Genomic DNA, 20,367 nt, shown 5'->3' on the forward strand with positions numbered 1-20,367 from the left:
TCACCTAAACGAACACGTAATCAATAGTAGCTATTAATTAGTCTACCTCTCGCTGTTGTTGCTTATACAGTTATACACACAAATGGAAAGGCACCCATTACATCAAGTGAGCTGTTGGTACTTAGACCTGAAGAACTGAACAGGGAGACATGTACCAGAGTGCAAAAACAGACCAAACTGGCCCATAGAAATTATGTACACACTGAAAGGAAGTGCTTGATAAGGTTATTAATTCTGATTGCATCTAGTACGAATTTCACAACCATGTTCCTGGATGTTAGGAAAGCCATAACTTGAGTGCTTGAAAAACACTATGCACAATGGATTATTCTCATAGGTGTCAAGTTAAACACTGCAGGTGCAAGAGTTCAGATGTCTGTCTCCTTTTCAGTTTTAATGGTTTAGTTTACAACACATAGCAAGAACCTTGTTTACTACTAAAAATTATGAGAGGAAAACTGGTTAGTGGTTTTACCAATAAGAGACAGAATAATTGTAACCCACTCACTCAACTATGAAAACGTCTGGCAAAAGAAAGCAGGAAAACCAAAATAAAGACATCAGATAACCATGAAAGTAGTCTGTAACGCATCACAATGTTGGAAATGCCTTACAAAAATACACAATATATTTTATACAATATGGGTCTGTTCCTTAAATCTCCGGATCTTTCTTTAATAATAGTAGGCATATCATTTCTAATTATCTGTAACTTGACAAAGCTGAATAGTTTTAAATAACTATCTGTGATACATAAACAAATTATATTTGTTGCTATAACAAAAAAATTAACATAAATACAGCAAAGCTCAGTCATCTGACATTTGATTCACACCAAACCGTAAAATGATATTTTTATCCATATATTTGTATTCCAATGCTGCCTACAGATGTACAGTAGCCATGACTGTCATGGCTTGTCATGACAATCATGGTCGTGGCACAAACACTAAACACAGACCACATACAGTATTTTGATAGGTTTAACGTCAGGACTTTCAAGAGTCTGCTTTATTCTTTCAATAACTAGTTTTGATGTATGTTTGGGGAAACTGGCCTGTCTGAACACCCATGCATGTCCATGTTTCAACCATCTTACTAATAGGTAGCTTGAAGATGTTTCGAGGAAATTTAAGGTAATCTTCCTTCTTCATTATTCCATCCACTCTGGGCAGTGCACCAGGTACACTGGCAGTAAAACCTGAGTATGATGTGAAGATGATGTGTAGGATGGGATTGAGTCACTCACCTTTATTCTTCCAAAAACACTTCTGGTCACAGTGGTTAAACTACTTGATCTTTGTCTGATCTGATCATTAACTTTCCACCATAAGGATTCTTGCTTTAACAGCAGCTTTTCAGTCCATAGCAATACAGACCTGGACTGACTTTTGAAAGTGTTCCAGTAGTTTCCTGACTATTCCAACCAACATCATCTCAGTTTGGATCTTGGTCCAAATCTTAAAAAGCGGCTACGCCTCCAAATAACTTATATTTATGTCCAATTGTTTTGGACCGCTAATCTTGGAATCTACAGTTGTTTAGAAATGGCTCAAAGAAACATTGTTGACTTGTGTAAATCTACCATCGTTTTTCTCAGATCTGCACTAATCTTCCTGGACTTTCCCATTGTACTGTGTGTTGGTCAATCCAATGAGTGCTGTCAAACAAACCTATTTCATGTTGGCACAGAGAGGCCACCAGCTGTAGTTAATCATGATCACTAACAGGAATTTAGGAGGCCTTGAGCTTGGCAAAAAAAGACATTTCTAAACTTTCAAATTTATAATTTCAGTGGGTGTATGTGTAGTTTTGACCTTTTATGTATAATTGTGAGCCTGTGTTGAGGTCTGGAAGCCCCAAATTATTTTAACCCTGCGCATTAAATTCTTGGGGTTTTCATTTATTAAAGATGTATGTTCTGTCTCTCCAAAAAAAAAAAAAAAAAACATTCCAAGAAATGACTGGCATGACAGTCATGTCCATGATTAGTGGAAATAGAAGCGTGAGCTGGGCTTGTTAGTGTGGTGCTTCACCTTGTTCTGGTCAGTCCAGTATAGGAAGTATCCTTTAGGGTCGACTGTTAACGTGACCGGGGTTACAGTGGTAGAATCCTGTAGAAAAAAAAAAGAAAAAGACATCTGGAGTCAATGTGTCAGTTTCTTTATGTGTGAGTTTATATATGAGTGCATGTTTTTGTGTATATTGCAGAATAGCGTCTGGGTAAAATAATTATTTATTACTCAAAAATAAAATATAGTTTTTGTATTATCACATGCATACCAGTATCTGAAATGATTAGAAGTGCTGTTTATGCTAAAAGCAAGCACACAATCCTTTCCTTCTACGGTACTTTCCTCACCATGACCTGTCAAATATCCTGGTGTGTGAGTGTGTGTGTATTTGAGACAACTGCAATCATAAAGTGCTGGTTGTGTCACAGCTGATGCCTTTTTTTCCCCTCTTGTAGCAGACAAATGCTTTCCCACAGTCCCCACATGCAGACAGTTCCAAGTTACAACACGTACAGATACATACACACAATTTGACCATGAGGAACATGGCAACACAGGTATTATTGGATACTTCTATAAAAAGAAACAGCCTTTGCTTTTTGTTTTGTGTCCATAGTGGCTGTGGTTCAGCTTAACAGTAACATATTGTCCTTCTCAATCAGCCATGGCTGTGTGATCAGAGAGATGGAAACCTCATTTGGTGCACAGAGCAAAAAAATCAAAGTGCCTTCATGAGGCTTCTAATAACTATGCTATGCCACAGCATTGGGAGACAGAACTAATGGTCTGCATTTGCTACACTCTTGTCATATTTGGTTATGCCCCTGTGTGACATGCAGTGTTTGAGTTTGGAGCTGGCAGCTGATAATGTCTGTGTGGAGGTGAAAAGAACCAATAGTGTGTAATTTCATACTATCTAAATAAGGCAATTGTGTGTGTGTGTATATGCTCCATGATAAACCAAAACAGAAATCCACTCTTTTATTAACCAACAAAGATCCTAAAAAGACCGAAAGACCAAAAGAACGGGAAGCAAAGGAAAAGCAAATGAGCTACATGTTTGATGCGGCAAATGGTAAGCTGCCACATCAGAGGCATTTGGTAGATTGACGTTTGCTATGGGAACCCTCAATTCCCATGAAATCTATTAGCGACTCAAGAAGAATCATTTTGGGTCTGTTCACATGATTGCACAATCTTTGCAGGCTTGACTGAATGACAAAAGACACAGTTCATGTTACTGAATGCATGCTGCATACACACAGACACACTATTTATAGCCTGAGGGGCAGGAAAAAGCCTTATGCTCACCGTTCTTGGATATAGAATCTAATATCTATTACACTATTATTGCTACTCAATTTGCAATCCACAGGTCAATTTCTTCAATTTAGTGTTTATAGATGAATTTCTCTTTCTAAACCTCCATGAATTTAGCAGTTATTTGTAGAAAACCTACAAAATCATAATGAGATGGATCAATATTACACCAAGTGTTTATATTTCCAATAAACCAAGTCAAGACTTCACTCAGTGGGCGAAATGTGGCAACTGATGCATTTTCTGTGATATTGGAGATAAAGAAAGTGACTTGACAGCACGAAGACTCCGCCTAATGATGTGAGAGCAGTCATTTTCACCAGCTTCTTCCTTAATGTCCCAACTCTCCATGGCCACCCCTACAAACACATTAGGCCATTAAAGACTCTTAGCAAAGATTTTCTCATGGGTCTGCACATTAATGAAAACATAAGTACTTATAACATTGTGGATTAGATTTCAGAGTGATTTGCTGTGATTGCTACCTCAGTAGAGCTGCTCATGCTTTTTATTGGGATTTGACCATGTCGAGAATTTGTCATGAATTGAAAGACAATAAGCAGTAGTGGCCTAGAATTTGCTGAATTAAAATAAGTGACTGACTTGCAACAATACAAACACCCTAAGGGAAGACATCCTGGGCAGGAGACGTGGTTATAGTTTTGGTGAAAAGTGTGTATCATTAGCAATCACCTCGGGGGGTGTGTTAGAGAGAAGACTTCAGCTCACCATATTTCTGTTGTGCATGTTAATGACACATCATACTACTTTTAAGAGGTTTTTAGATCCCCTGTGGAGCCTGATAATATCTTATTCAAGACATAACAGACAAAAGTGCCTGATAAAGTGTAAATTGCTAAAAATCTGTTTACAGACACCCAGCATTACCTTTGACATATTTCAGATCATGCCTGTCTCTGTATATAATCTTTATGATGAAGGGTCCCTGTCCTGGAGGACTTGGATGTCTGCCAAATCTCCACTCCCTCTTAGTAGGAAGCAGCTATTAGTGCTCCAAGTGCCATTTACACTCCATGACAAATAACAACAGAAATCCAGGAGTCTTTTTAAAACAACCATTTCTTGAGCTACAGCAGCAGCCAGTTGTCTTCAAGCAGCGGTGACAGGAGTACAAGGTGTGTACGTGCATGTCTGTGTGCGGGAGCTTGGGGAGGTCTAGGACTTTGAGGCTTTCACAAACATTTCAAGAAGGTTTCTGCTTGCTCGTCTATCCTTTTTCGACATTTTACCACTAAGCACTGTGTGCTGAAGTCTGCAGTGCTTCTCTTCACTGCTTCAGGCTCCTGAAAACTCATGTTTGTTGTTCATGCAGTACACTGTATTAACCTTACACATAAGAAAACCATTCGCCAATTTTGTCTCCACTGGACAAAAACCTGTAATTTTCACTAAAACTAAAAAATCCTCAAAGCACAAAATATAAGCTCACACACATTTAAAAATTGGAATTCTCTGTTACTTGTTCAAATTCTCATGGAGAGGTTAAGATTGGAGCCCAAAAGCCAAAGCCATAATAAAAAAAACATTACATTCAATTACAAAACATTCAATAATTTGTACTGACAACTTCTTATAGCTTTTTCTCTATCTGTCTCTGTACTTCTGTGTAATTCTTTCCATGAAATGATACAGAGAGGAGACAGGAAGGAAAGAGTGCATGGGAAATGAAACAGAGAATATATCTGTGTGTGTTTGATGGTGTGTGTTTTCACAGGAAAGGCCTGGTCCGTATTTGGATCTGTAGATATGGACCTTGTGTACAAACTCTAGTACACAAAAGTAGCTATTATGGTAGAAAGACACCCACCCCAAATGCTGCTTCTCACAACCTATCGACCTGTTGGTAATTTCAAGTTGACATAATATTTAGTATTAAATATTAGCATTATCTTACTGAAGATAAAGACTTATGATTGATAGAGTGTTAGGAAATGTGCATGATCTCCTCCAGTGCCATCTGTCCTGACCACATTCACACTCCTTTAACACTGCCCAACTAATACCATCTGTGATGTGCTTGAATACCTGGGATCAGTGAATGTCTATAGTTAATGTATGTATTTATTAGGATTAGTTGGGATGATCTCACAAAATAATATTTCAAAATGTCATATATAAATGTAGCAAAACGACACAGGTCTCTTTAAAGCCTGACCACCTGCGCTGGTTGGTGTGTACAGTATTATTTATATACAATTCTCCTTTTATCCTAGACAGTACCAGTAAAGAGCAGTTCACCCAGGAGTTACAGGTGGGCACATTTCTGCATTTTCTGCAAGCGAGAACAGCAGCTTGCTTTGCAAAATGAAAATAATGACTGTAGTCACATTCAAATGTTCACACAACAAACATGCATCAAGGTTGGAGAAACCAGGGGAATGCAAGCAGTTATTCAAATGAGACAGGTTGTGGAAAGATGAGATACAACTATCACAGAAGGTCCCTTTCAGAACATAAAGAGCTTTTATACCAACAGAATATGATGAAGAACGACCTTAACATTAAATACAACAAGGGGACAGGGTTTTAGGGTCACAATTTGTTGTTTGGAGAAGGCGCAATGCAGCCATAGTTGTCTGTTAAAGGGCTACTACTGTTATGTATTCACCGGCTTCTGGACAGCAGCATGCAATCAATTTTAATCAAGGTCATTTCTCTACAGCTAGACAAGCCAGCAGTATGGAAAAATAAAAAACAACAACCGCCCCCCCCCCCAAAAAAAAGAGTCGTTATACAAGTCTTGCCAATTGGTAACCCTGCGATCTGCATGTTGAGCCGCGATAGACTAATTAATTGTAGTTAATTGACAAAATGCACGGTGAAAGGGAGGGGTGAGTTTAGTTCAAATGGTTAATTTGATTTAGCATTCTCACACATAAACACTGTCACGCACGCGCTCACACACACCCACACACACAGGCCTAAAAAAAAATGGAAATATAAACAAAGTACATGTCACTAGACACCGGAGCTGTTGCATTTCTTTCTACAGTTAACCGGTACGCAGCCTGTCCCTGTCAGTGCGGGTCTCCACTGGCAATTTAATCTATCGGCTACTGTTGCATGAGTAGCCTATAGATTGAGCGGTGGTACTGTGCAATAACCTATACATGCATACAAAGCCTGCAGAAATGAGCCAGCAATGAATAGATTAACGACTAATCTCGCCATTACTTACGTCGTCCCATTTCATAAATTTGTTGCCCTTTCTTAGGCTCTCGGGCACGGACACTGGCTTGAGTTGCAGCGCATGAACTCCAGGCTGTGCCCCTGCCATTGACTCGTTTACACTTCTCGACGCACGGCAGAGGTTGGAATGAGTCAGTTCCTTCTCTTCTACTCCTATGTCTGTTGCTTTCCTTTGTAATATGCTTAAAAGCAGGCTGACGGAAGCCCACTATCGCTGCCAGTATGTCTTGCCCACATTGACGGCGGCGGTGGCGCGTCTCGGCTTTGGAGAGCTATGGAGGAGGACGCAGGCGCAGCGGACCGTGGCCACTGACTGTCTGACTGATCGACATGCAGCTAATGCGAAGACAAGGAAGGAGAGAGGCAGAGAGAGAAGGGGAGGAGAAGGAGAAGGAGGGGGATCTCAATGAGTTGCACGTCTGGTTGCAAATTGTAGCTACAAGTCGCTGCAGGGACAGATCGACGCATGAAGAGAGCGCCTCCGTGCGTCCGAGGCAATATGATGGGCAGGAGAGGGTCCAAGCTTTCAGCAGATCAGACTCCAGGTTAGCAAAAAAAAAAGAAAAAGAAACTTGGACTGATGTGACATTCTGAGCGAGTTTATATACCAGCCTTGTTATGGTGGTGTTGTTTTATGAAATTTCTAAATTCTCAATGGAAATTCTTATTTCATTTATTGCATTCAGGATTTTCTAAGAATACAAACCTGGCTCACTTGTACATTGTTGTGATATGGTGATAAGTTGTGCCATCAGAGACAAAAATGTTGAAGACAGTTCAATCCAGCAGGGTCAAAGTCAACCAGAATAACAAGGTCATGGCCATTGCATCCATTGTATGTGAGACCCGAGGGAGCTTCGACATTCAGTAGTTAACAGAATCACCATGCATGTTAGGATTTTAAAATTATAATAATGATGGGTTTGATTACATTAAAACTCATATTTGGTTGGAATTCATTCAGCAAAACTATTGAAAGTATTTAAACCACATTCGAAAATTAAAATACTAGTTATCATTGTTAATGACAGACTCTTGCCATTCATAGAATATACTGTATACAGCATTGATACTTGGGATCTATATGTAACTTAGTGAAGGGCTTATAAACGACGGCTTTCTTTAAACGAAAAAATTTGTCCACAATCATCAGCAGCTAGAATGGTGTCTGATTTCTGCTTTAATGCTGGCACATGGTGTGGGCCTTCTGACTTTTTCATGACTAATTTTCTTCAAAATTTCTGTGAGAGGGAGTGCGTCAAGAGTGCTTCACCACCTTAAGGACCTCCTTTGCCTAAACTTTTTTATTAAATAAAACATAGAACCCCTTTAGGGTTTATACAACCTACGCTGTCCAAAAATGGGACTACAGAATAAGCATAAAAGCTTGAATCCTCCAGTCTTGCCTCTGTGTGTCTCTGTAGTAAGTCAGTGGTCAATGCTGACCATAAGAAATGTCAAACTAGACAAAGCCTTCAAATTGTGACTGGCACTTTTCATGTCAGTCGTAATAGCAGTTTGTCTTAGTTTGCCTCCTGTCATTAATGACTGATTAAAAGTGACAGTTTGGGGACCATGCCCTGACTAGTCATAGCTGGGTGACAGCTTTAGAAAAGAAAAGAAGGATTCATGTGTGTCTGTGAGGGAGAAGGAGAGAGGGGAAAGAAACAAAGCCATGACTTAAGGAAGTACACCTAATTTCCACATTTTCTGATGAGTCATAATTCCAAAGTAGCACCTCTTTCAGCAAGAACAGGAAATGTATAGGATGCTCTCATACTAATGCAAAGACCCAATTGTATTTGCACTCCAAACGAGTCATTGTTATTGTTCATGTCTTGGACTTTGGAATGCGTGGAATCTGATTTCCTATCAGCCCTGAGGTTCCAACTAGCTCTAAAATCAGCCACAGCACTCTTGTGTAAAGGTCAAAGTTCCGCAGTAAAGATAACAATTAGACGATCATTATAAAAAAGACCTTCATTTCCAGAAACACTGAGCATTCTTCTTCCTTTTACTTGAAAGTTAATATAACAAATACTAGGAATCTGGATGGTACTTAGGAAACACCATCAGTGATGTGTTTCATTTATTAAATTAGCAGTGTTAGGAGATCCATATACACATATCGTAATTTGTGCTGTTCTTGAACAAGTGACTGCATTTAGCATAGTGGCTACAAGGGATCAAGCTCAACTTTTACAACTGCTGCTTGTCCCTGGAAGCACTTCGCAGATTAACTGCACTTGAGAAAATGCAGCTACTTCTTAAATTTAGTGTGGCTGGATTCACCTGCTAGGGGCTTCAGGGCAACAATGAACTGTGGGCCCCTGTTTAGTCTTCCCAGACACAAGATCCTCCACTGTCTAGTCCTAGAAAACAACAAAATTAAACATTAAACCTGGCAGCTCTGGATGCCAGAGAGTTTAGGGCCTAAGGGGCAGTTGCCCACCTCTATTTTCATACAACATCCCAGTCTCTCTCAATGTGACATTTATCTTCAAAACAATGTATTTGTCCAAGAAGGAGGGTGTGGCCTTCATTCAATTTGTGGAAAAGGTTTTTATGAAGGAATGTAACTAAAACTAATTTGTTTGGGTCTGGAACATATCCCAGCTGTGACTGGGGAGGGGACGTGTATAACCTGGACAGATCACCAGTCTATCACAGGGCAATAAATCAAGACAATCAACCATTTACTCTCACGTTCACACCTTCAAAGAAACTTTGGATCACCAACTAACCTAACCTGCATCTCTTTGGATTGTGGGAGGAAACAGGAGTACCTGCAGGAAACCCACATTGGCATGGGAATAACATTCAAACTACAAACAGATAAGTGTCAGAAAGAATATTGCCAAACTAAAGAATGGAATTTTGTGTCAAGGTTGATCATCTATTTTTATGTAGGGAGACAACTGTGCTTTGTTTGCTACTTGCTGAAAAAAGTACTGCAACTGTTAAGCTGCACTTTCAGCTATTACCATAAATAATTTGTTAGCTACAATCAAATACCCAAAGAGAAAGACATACTGTAGATAAGTTAAAAAATATGTAACGTCTACCAAAATAAAAATTTCTAGAACTATACAAATAAGAAGTTGGTTGTCTTAGGTTTGCCTAACATCCACAATCCAAGCAAAGTACATACTCTTTTCCTGCACAGTTGTAAGCGTATATTAGATAAGAGTAGGCCAAATTTTGTAAACAATTCTCCAACACACACCTTTTTAGCCAGAATACATTCTCTCCTATTGGTTAAACACCTAAGCAGCTCTCTCAGCAAAATCACATCCATTAGTAGCTCAAATGGCTTGAATTTCTTAAATCAAGAGTTGTGTGCTCGAACACAAAACAGGCTACATCTGTTTCTGCCACACAGTCAAACCAACCTGTGATGGTTTTTAATTTCTGAATCGATATTGTGAAAGTAATAAACTGGACTTCACATGTGACGGGGAACTGAAGACTTGAGTAAATGAATGTGTAAAAAAAGTCTCTGGGAATGGCACAGCATGATTGTAGGAATTGCTGCAATGTCCTCTCTGTGAACCCCAATAGACTTATGCAGTAAAAAGGCAGTACATTAGCAGCATCTTCTGGATTCCTCCTGTCAGTGCACTTTTGGAAGTATGGTTGACATTGTTTGCATGTTTCGACGCATAGGAAAAAGATACACCTCATATCTTTGATAATAACTCCTAAATATAGCATTTTATGCAATGTATTCAATACTTTTTGAAAAATTTATAAATGTAAAGTCTTACATTCAGGTTTATACAATAAAACAAATTCAATTATTAAAATTCAATTAGAATTTTTGTTTTAAATTAAGTGTATAATTAACTTTCATCACGGAAAGAACTGTAAAACAGATTAAATAAATAAACTAGGAGTGGGCAACATGGATAAAATACTCATTAGCAGTATGTGTCATTTTATCAATAATTCACGAGAAATCAGCCTTTTGTGCAATTTATTTAAAACATGAATAGAAAAGTAATTAAAAACTAAACTGCCAAACAGGAATGTGTTTGACAACTCCATTGCACTTAATTAAAATACACTACCAGTCAAATCAAGGAAATGAATCACACTGAAAATCAAGTTAAAATTCAATACTGCCATAGGTATGAGCTAAATATGGGACTTAAAATGTGCCCATTAGTTTGCAAACCTAAACCAAACCAAAATAACCTCATCCACTCAATCCTCAATTAATAAATGGTTAACTATGATTGTATAAAGACAGGAAATTCTATTTTTCACACTCAAATCCAAAAAATACAACAAATTATTAGAAATTGTTTGTCACAAAAGACAAATCAGGGTTTTTATAAGCATCTGTGCAAAAATTTAAAAAGTCCCTGAAACAGTGTGTCAGCAATATATAATAATACTAGACACTAGTCAAATTCATGACCAACTGAGAATTCACCTCATACTATTAGGCAGGATGTGTCTACAGCTTCTGTCTTCACAGACATCCAGAGCTGAGAGCATGTGTCATGATAAAACATTTGGATGTATACATGTAGCTGTGCAAAATTAACAGAAAGCTTGCTGGGTGCTGAACAAAAGGGACAGGGATTAAATATTATGAAGTCAACCCATTATAATTAGGTCTTTTATCCACCTGTGCAAAGGAAAACATACAACAGTTATTTATGGGTATCCCTGCTAATTTAGCACTATATAACTATAGTCTATAACCTTCTGTATCATGAACCCATCAGCCCAGAATTCTAAATGGGTACCATTCAAAGAGTACTTCTGGCACCTATAAAACAGTGAGTGAGTACTGGCAAGTCTAACTACTACTTAGTGAATACGAGTTCTTCAAAGACACCAGGGTTGTGGTTTGTTGCCTATAAAAAGACCAAAGGCATACTGGAACGTCTGACAGACAATGTAGCAAGTTCACCAACAGAGAGTGCTGTGGAATAACTTTACATTACCCTGGTGGCTATCCTCTGCTTACAATTAAATATAATGCTTCTCTCAAGGTTCAGGAACTGCATTGTCCATTCAATCCAAATTCCTGGTAACTAACATAACACGGAACATGTGCAGTGAAAAACGATATGTTAAAAACTTAACAGCTTGCAGAGGGGGCCCAGGGACGTTGATTCAGGTCAAATTGTAAGTCTGAAGCAAAACACTGAACCTTTTATGCCCTCAACCTGAATCTGCTAATAGAAAAATTTGTTTTTTGACAATATTCACACCCGGAAATTTGCAGCAACCTTTTGGGCAAGACATAGGAGGTTTTAATATGTCTCATTCCTTGCCCTGTTTATGTGTAACTGAGCACCTCTACTGTTTCTATTGTCTTATCTGAGATATAAGAGGGAAAGAACTGGCAGGTGTTCTTGCCCTCAGGCTACAGACTTCAGAAATGAGGAAAATACAAGGTGGTAGTTGGAATGAAAGGTAACATGCATGCATGAATGTATAAATACATGCACACCAAAAGACACACACGCACGTATGCAAAAGTACATACTGTGACACACATGTCTGAGTGTGTTGCAAGATCACATAGTCAGTGCTGTTACATGTAGTGTAAACATGTCTGAGGGTGTGTATTAAATACTCATTACAGAGGACCGGGTAAGTTCTGGGAGAGACCAGGAGAGAAAACAAACAAACCCTACGGGGTGTCTGAGAGGAATGGTGAGGGGCCAAGGGAGGCCTCACCCAATGTAATTCAAGTTCAATAACTGACCCTTAACCTCCCTCTAACTCAGGTTACACAGTTCTGGTGAGACAGATTATAGGCACAGTTACCTCACAGCTGTGGATACTATATACCTCAACAGAAGCTCTACACACACACACAGATGGCATCAAAAACAAGAAAAGGTCAGTTGGTAATGTCAACAATCAACGAAGTATTCTTGAATATCAAATAGCAAAGTGGATGACAGCTTCCCAATCTGTGCACCTTTTGGTATGATGTAAAGAAACTAGGACCACACAGAGCCCTTTCACAGCCAGGAAGTAGACGACATCATTCACCTGCAGAGCTGCAGCTGGGCAAGTTTCACTCTGTCAGAAAGAACTCATTAACAGCATGTCAAAATGATCACAGAAAGAAAGCACAGCGACTTCAAATCACTGACAAATGCTAGTAATTGTCCAGTTCACACCTAAACATATATGGAATAACCATAAGTATTTCAAATGACTAATTTGCCTGCAATGAATCTGCAGTAAATTACCCGCTCTCACCATTCAGAGCTTGGCTTTAAATAGCACTGATCAAAGTAGTGAAGAGAATGAAAGAATTGTACATATTTTTCAATGTTTTGATGGTAAGCTGGCCACACTGTTAGGCATAAGAGTGTCTGCATGATAACAGTTGTCTCGTTACCTATATTATATTTACATAATGTTGCTTCCAAAGAAACTATATACGCAGTCATTTAAGTTGTCATGAAAAACCATACTATTACATTCCAGTCTTGCAAACAAAATTCCTGCTTTTCTGCGTTTGAATTAATATTAACTTAAAAATATCCATCTGCCACATGAATCCAGATTTTGCAACTACCAGATGAGGCCAGTGGAAGGGCTGCAGATGCCATGGCTGTGGCCACAGCCTAAAAATGGTTCACATCCCATGCTGTGTTAGCATAACCACGGTCACATGTTTGCAGCACAGATTGAGCAAGTGAGGGAGAAAGAGTGAAAGAAATGTAGCCACTGAAACCTTAGTTTAACGATAAACAACAGCAAAACGTGAAAAACAAGAAAAAAAAACGGGCCAAAATTTACTTTGACCACTTCCCTTGCAGTTTGGCATTGCTTTGGTTAAGAGACAGGATTACCGCAGACATCTGTGCCTCTGGGCAACTTTGGCTCCTATTGTGTGACAGAACAGTAGATGGGGCTGAAGGTCTGTAGCACTACAATAGAATAGAGTCCTGCTATTTAATCCAAGCCTCTTGTTTCATCTGTCTTTTCTTTTTCTTTTCACCTGTCCCTGTGGGCTCAATATTTATGGATTGGTAAAACCAAAGTGGAATAGGGAGTTGACCAACATATCAAGTTTCAAGGTCTTGTCAAAAAGACCCTTAATTTGCATGATTACAATTCATTCTCTGAAGAGGTGATGAGGCCGAATCAAATCTCCATATAGCTGTAAGAGAAGAGTGGGCTCTTTTGTGAAGAGAAATAAAAAGGAGAAAATCATGTTTGGTATTTATTTTTTCTTAGTCGTAGCTTGCCTATATGGCATTCCCCTAATCATCTTTAAGTTACACAGTGTTCAATTGTCATTTCCAAACTGACATCTTAAGACAAAGTAAAGGGCATTATTGTGTCTGAATAAAAAAAAGGATTTATCAGACCCCTGCACCTCCCACCGTGACTTTACCATTTAGATTGTTTGTTATGAGTAGATCTGACAATCAGCAATGCACAAAGGGTCTATTGTCCATGCACTGCTATGGGACCAGAGAGAGCGTAAAACTCCTGTCTGCTCTGATAGCAATCTGTAGCTAAACCCTTCTCCCAATCCCTACTCACTGCAACAAACCAGCGCTCAGTAAGCCTAGGCCACACTAAGATGCTGATCTAAGGTCAGTTGTGTGTCTCACAAATGGTTTTAAATTGAGGATTAGGCAGAGGTAAGCTAGGCATAGGTGTGTGCCTAAGGCCAGGTGTGGAGTTAGAGATCAGGCTTTGTGCTGTGGTAGAGTTTTTCCCTTCAAGTAGTCCCAAATCCTTTTAAGAAAGAAAATGTTGATGTTTACATCCTAGCTGTGACCCCCTCTTGGCCTCTCTGCTCAAGCATTCCTGCCATAGCTGTGACATCTAGCTAAGCTTTAGGACACCAAGGGGATAGGGGAAATATGGTCTAATCACAGCCACAGGGCATCTCCATGATAACAAAGCAACCCCTTAAGTTTTCTGTGTTTGTGTGTGCTCTGTAATGCATGTAGGAATATATGTGTGTGTGTGTGTGTGTGTGTGTGTGTGTGTGTGTGTGTGTGTGTGTGTGTGTGTGTGTGTGTGTGTGTGTGTGTGTGTGTGTGTGTGTGTGTGTGTGTGTGGTCATTGCTGTGCTTGGATTGCTTTTGTTCTAAACGCAGGGATCCAGGGGCCACAGCACGTTAATTCTGAGTCACCTACTTAATCTTCCCAAATTCACTGTTGGGCTTGTTAAGATAGTCACTTATAATTCAGCACAGATCAGGTAAATTACTGTACACATGAAGGGGGATTCCCATATGCATTAAATGAATCTGTCAATAGCCCTAATGCGGTGAAGATCATGCTATGGCAAAAATCTCACAAAGCGAGGATTACAATCACTAACGGTACATGCAGCTACGAACACTCTTAAGATAGTATACGTTTGTCTGATGCTTTTCAATATCATGATGAATTTTACAGTATATCTTCTTTTGACATACAGTAAACTAGTCATACTACAGGTCAAATGCAAGGAAAATAAATCCGAGACTTTTTTACCAGAACTTGAGAACAAATTTGTTAGTTGATTGACTATATAAGGTAGGACGAGCTAACCAAAGTAACCAATAACCAAACAGCATATACATTTTTCCACAGAAGTCCCACCCCTGTTTTTCCTCAATGTCATAGAAATGCAACAGTTTGGATAAATGCTTTCAATTGAGCAGCAAATTTTGATTTGTTGGTCGAGGCAAGCCTCTGGCTGCAGACTGCTAAGCCTAAGGAGATAGGTCAACACAGGTCAACCGAGTCCAGCTAAACAAACACATGCTATCAAAGAGGACATTTCCTTTCCAATCTGCAAGTTTTCTCTTCACAGTGAGTGTGCATTTACCAGATGATCCCGAAGAATGAGACTGCGGGTGTGTGTAAGTGACTTTTAGTACAACTGAATGATCACCTCAATGCATATGCATCGGTTGTCCTGAGATCATAACAAAAACATTGAAAAATGTTAAATTATTGTGTTTTAAATCATTGAGTGTTTAAACCTGGCAATCGTAGGTTGACTGGTTTATGAAAACTGAAAAATTATGCCTTAGTATAAAAGGTATCTGACTGTCCATTTTTACATTTAAAAACTATTGCAAGCAATACATTTTACACTCTGTCAGACCCAGTAAAGGGACTGCATGTGGCCGTGTCACACAGCAATTAACTACCAGTTAGGGTTTGGCTCTAAAGCCTTGCAACGTTTCAAATTGCTTCCCGGCCATAATTCCTCCATCCTCGTTGACTCAATTACCTGTCACCTCAGCAGACAAAGGACACACTATAGAAGACTATGGCTTATGCAGGCATACACAGATGTATGCATATGTACACACACCACAGCAACACTATGCGCACACACAAACACAGATGCACACACTTATACCCTCTGACAGACAATACAATAGTGCTAATGGTTGCTAGGAGCTGTTGTAGATTATGGCGGGATAAGGTTGCAGGCTTAGCACCGCATCAGTGTCTGCCTACCAGGTGATGAGCGTTTGCCAACAGGGCTTTAGTCTTTCTCCTGTAACTAGTGGAAATACTCAGCACAATGCTTGGCTCACAGAAGAGACCTTAGCACTTGATCAATGTTTACAACATAAACAAAACTGAGAATTTTTATAAGTAATCAAACAGGTGGAATATTTCTATTGAGGGTGGCACAAAATGTTCAGATTCAGATTTTGAATGGACATTAATAGAACTTTAATAGAAAAACCAGCTTAGCAACATTATGAAATATGTGATGAAAAATGTATCTTGTATGCAGGTCTTTTACCATAGTATTTACAGTAGGTGAGTTTAGGAAAATGATTTTGTATTTAAATGTGCATTTTCTGTGCTTTCAATTACACAACGGACCATGTTTTTTTAATACATTTGGAAGGAAGTTATTGCCTGTACTGCCTGGGTAACATTATTATTTCAGAATGTAGAATCCCCTTCCCTGTCATTTATCCAACAGAGTTTTGTGTGTGTTTGTGTATTTTGTGTCTCTGTGAACGGGTAATGAAAGTATAAGAGTACGTGTTTATTTCCACATGTGTTTGTGCTGCAGTTCTGTGTGTATTGCTGAGTAGACCTCCCCCGCCGTACTGCAGACATTTTTTATCACATAAAAGCCAACAGGGGGTGGTATGAATGCAGGGCGAGTCGCTTCCATCTGCCCTGTCCACTTAAATTAGTGGGGCCTCGCATCCAGCAGCATCTGGTTCCAATATGGAGCCAGGCGGAAGGGTGGGTGCCTCACTGTGCGGCGGAAAATACAGCCTACTGTACCTTTAAATAGCCCTCAGGAGGCTAGGGACGGATGCTGGCCCTATCGCCCTGTCCCAAGATTCTTTGTATCTGGCCTAACACTTCTTCCCTTTGAAAGAGGACAAATGTACAATTAGGCAGGAATGCCTGCAATGCTGTTTTCCAAGTGTGTGTTCGCAGAGCTGGCTGAAGCAAATGGCGGATTGACTGGTGAGAGGTTACATGCCGTCAGCCTCCTTCACTGTTCCGCGGTGAGGTGCACCGTCTGACCCTGCCCAGGCTTGGTTTCTCCAGTTCTGCTGGGCCATGTTTGGGTTAGCCTCTTGTTGTTCTGGTTCTGCTGCTGTTTGCCAAGCCAGGTCTCTGTCAGTGCTCCTCTGTGGCACAAGTCTGTAAAGATCCCTCCTACTCCTTCTCTTTTCCTTCTTTCCCTGGACAAGAGGCACTTCAGAGCTTACCCATAATTCAAAGGTTTCCATCTCAACCATAATTCACACTGCGCTCTACCCTAACTAAAGGGGCTGTCTGTAACTACGGTGATTGCATGTTTGTCAAACCAATTGTCAGTGCAGCAGAATCAGGAGGAGGAAGACAGCAGGGCCAGAAACATGATGATCACACGCTTACACACAGGAACGTGCACAGTAGTATCATCCTATAGTACTATATGATCTGTAGAAAGAACATAAAACAACAATAATAACACGATTGTCCAATTAAATACATACACACACATAGGTGGCAGTTAACTAGTTATAGAGTTTGCAGGATGTTGAGGATGATCAGGCACACAGCACTTACAGTTTGGGAGGTTTCATGCTGTTGATATGCTCAACTACGAGAATGTAAAGCTACTATCTTAGTACATGCAAACACAACACAATAAAGATTTAGTTTAAAATGTTTCCCACCAAAGGATAGTGTCTGTAATCCAACACATATATCTATCCTGTAATGGCCTTTGTCTGAAAATATATTGACAGCGCAAATCTCTCTCTGTTCAAAGTACATTTTAAAATGATTAAAAAGGAATAAATGGCTGTTTTAAAGTGTTCCTGTCATGCATATCATGACTTTATATTAACAAGACTTCCAGTTAGTGACCATAAAACTGGAAAACTTACATACAAAAATGTATATACTATACAGAAACCCACAAATTTTTTGCAGGCCCCTTCAGAGGCCCTCCCTTAAATTTCCTGAGCACAGGGAGACTGTGTTTCCATTAGCAATGAGGGAGGAGAACATGGAGTGAGAAACACAGTGCGATCAGATAAGACTGATGACAAGGCAGAGAGAATCGATGAAAAACTTTTGACAGCTTTGGCCCATGTCTTCAGACCTAGCCTGCCTGCTGAAATATAGATCGCAGTTGCCCTCCAACGCACACACACACACACACACATTCATACACTGTCAGGTTTGCAGTTTATGCAGTGTGTAACATGTGAGTGAATAACCAGGCAAGCCACCGGAAACTAGAACAGAGCCCATGTCAGAGCAGAGATGACATTCTGAAATATCTGGACTTTTCTTGTTTAAGGTGCTCGAATATGTGAACTATAACCTCTGTGTATCTCAGTATTCACACTCACTGCCATGGTTCAAAATCCTTGCCCTTTGACCTTATGTGTTGGAGTGCACACACGCGCAGCACAACAATCAAAGGGCAGATCCAAAACAACAGGAGGTTCAACTTTATCTTGCTGCTTCTCAAAAGGAATCCTGAGAGATTGCTGCTAAGATGTATTACATGAAGAGCCCACCAGCCAAAGACAAATACCACACTGCAACAAGTGCTAACCACCAGGTAATTTTATTAAGTTGTGACTTCCTTTCTTTTCCTTCCTTACATCAGCAGTTCAGAGGTCAAGAGGACCTGTCAGCAGTGACAGAGAGGATTATGGGTGTAGGCATTCCATTGGCAGTCATTACTGCCCTCAGTCAGCACCTGGTACTCTCCCTCTCCCCCATTTTTCTCATCCTCATGTCTTTCTGTCTCTTCTCTTGCTTGTTCTCTGACAGACTAAGAAGCAATTAGTGTCACATTAGCGACATCCAAGGTATAATTCTTATTCATGCCAAAGCTGCTGCAGACGTCCATCCATTTCTAAAACAAATATATGCTTTGTTTACAACTTTTGTTTTCAAAACTTTAAAAAAACCTGCACTTAGATATATTAGATCTTGTATATATTTTATTAGAAAAGCCTCAATTTTGGTTAGCAACTGTCCCCAAAATGGTTACTCTACATTCCTGCTGCATTACAATCACCTATCTAAACACAATGCAAAAAAAAAAGAAGGAAAAATGAGTGTGAACAGCTATGTGAGGTTTGGACCCCTGTACCAGAACCCCAGCCCAGTAGGATTCTTCACATTCCAGTCTGTGCCGGAGCTGGAGCTGGTAACAGATCTGAGCAGACCTGCTGGGCTCAGCGCAGTGTGGCCTGTCTTCCCTTCCTCAGTTTTCCCCTTTATAACAGAACAGCCTCAGGTAGTGACTTTCCCTTCCTCTGTTATCAAAAAGCACAAATGAATACATCTCTTCCCTGTCTTTTTGCCATCATTCCAGTTTTCCCCTAATGCAACCATATCTGGAGAGTGGGAGTTTACATCATGGCAAAGAGAGAGGCTGGGTCTTTTTGACAGTAATGCAAGGGACACTTGTTTACCTAACCTGATGGGTTACAGTGCAGTTTAGCGGGGAATGAATGACTTCATTTTAGGGTTTAAATTAAAGGGTTCCTCCTCTCTTGAGCATAAAACACATTTGTGCATGCTTTGGAATGAACAAAGTAGTTACTCACTTACTACCACAGACCGTTCTACTTTGGCTATAACTATAACAGAAAAAGAGGCAAAGAATTACAATGATGGCAAAATTGTTGTACAGTGTGACTCCAGAGATTGCACATATTTGCATATTTATAATGTTTTTAATATATTAGAGCTAGCTAATACTTTTTACACATTGTAAGAAAATTCTTTCATTTGCCCTGAGATGGTGTCAGTTACTTCAACAGTTATTGGGCTATGCCATATTTGAGGGAAATTGCTACCTTATGTGTCTTTTAAAAAAAACCACCGGGTTTTGAATGGGACCTTTTAAACAGGGAGTAGTGTTTCATTTAGAGTTGGCGGTCATTTTGGCAATGTGATTTTACCACCAGGGAGCCTTGGAGCCATTTACACTCACAGATGGCATCAAGGCCTGCTGTGGTGGTGATCAAGTGCTTTGGAGATGCCTGGACACCATGAGAAGACAAATTAGAGAACATCTCTAGTGTACTTCCCCCACACAAAACCTTCAGTGCTATAGGAGCACGTTCTCCCTCTCACTACTGCCTTTCATGCTGCTTTCTCGTCAAAGGAGAATTGATTAAAGGCCTGTTTCAATGACTTCCTTTTCAGAGCTATTATTTCCCAATAACCAAAGGAGAACAGATTGAGATCAGTAGTCTAATCTGTTGTTTCCCTCTCCTTCTTATTGGTGTTTTTGTTAGAACCAAGCAAACGAGCTCACCCCATTTTTCCTGTCACTCATCGGGTTGTAATACTGGGGCTCATGGCTGTAACTTTAGAC

The 20,367-nt window shown here is 39.8% G+C and overlaps 1 protein-coding gene across 9 annotated transcripts in view; it reads right to left on the bottom strand.

The window, feature by feature from the left end:
• Nucleotides 1-20,367, bottom strand: part of plcb1l (phospholipase C beta 1-like) — a 147,272-nt gene that overhangs the window by 89,989 nt on the left and 36,916 nt on the right. For 3 of the 9 annotated variants that reach the window (XM_067482575.1, XM_067482576.1, XM_067482579.1), the window contains exons 1-2: nucleotides 6,535-7,068; nucleotides 2,037-2,114 (exon numbers count right to left, since the gene is read on the bottom strand). In XM_067482575.1, the coding sequence (XP_067338676.1) occupies nucleotides 2,037-2,114; nucleotides 6,535-6,633 (177 nt within the window). In that variant the 5' untranslated portion in view covers nucleotides 6,634-7,068. Of the gene's footprint in view, nucleotides 1-2,036; nucleotides 2,115-6,534; nucleotides 7,071-20,367 lie in introns of those variants that run through there. The other 6 variants (XM_067482582.1, XM_067482581.1, XM_067482577.1 and 3 more) reach the window with 5 other exon arrangements.

The sequence above is a fragment of the Channa argus genome, chromosome 17 (genome assembly GCF_033026475.1).
Source record: "Channa argus isolate prfri chromosome 17, Channa argus male v1.0, whole genome shotgun sequence".
Lineage (NCBI taxonomy): Eukaryota > Metazoa > Chordata > Actinopteri > Anabantiformes > Channidae > Channa > Channa argus.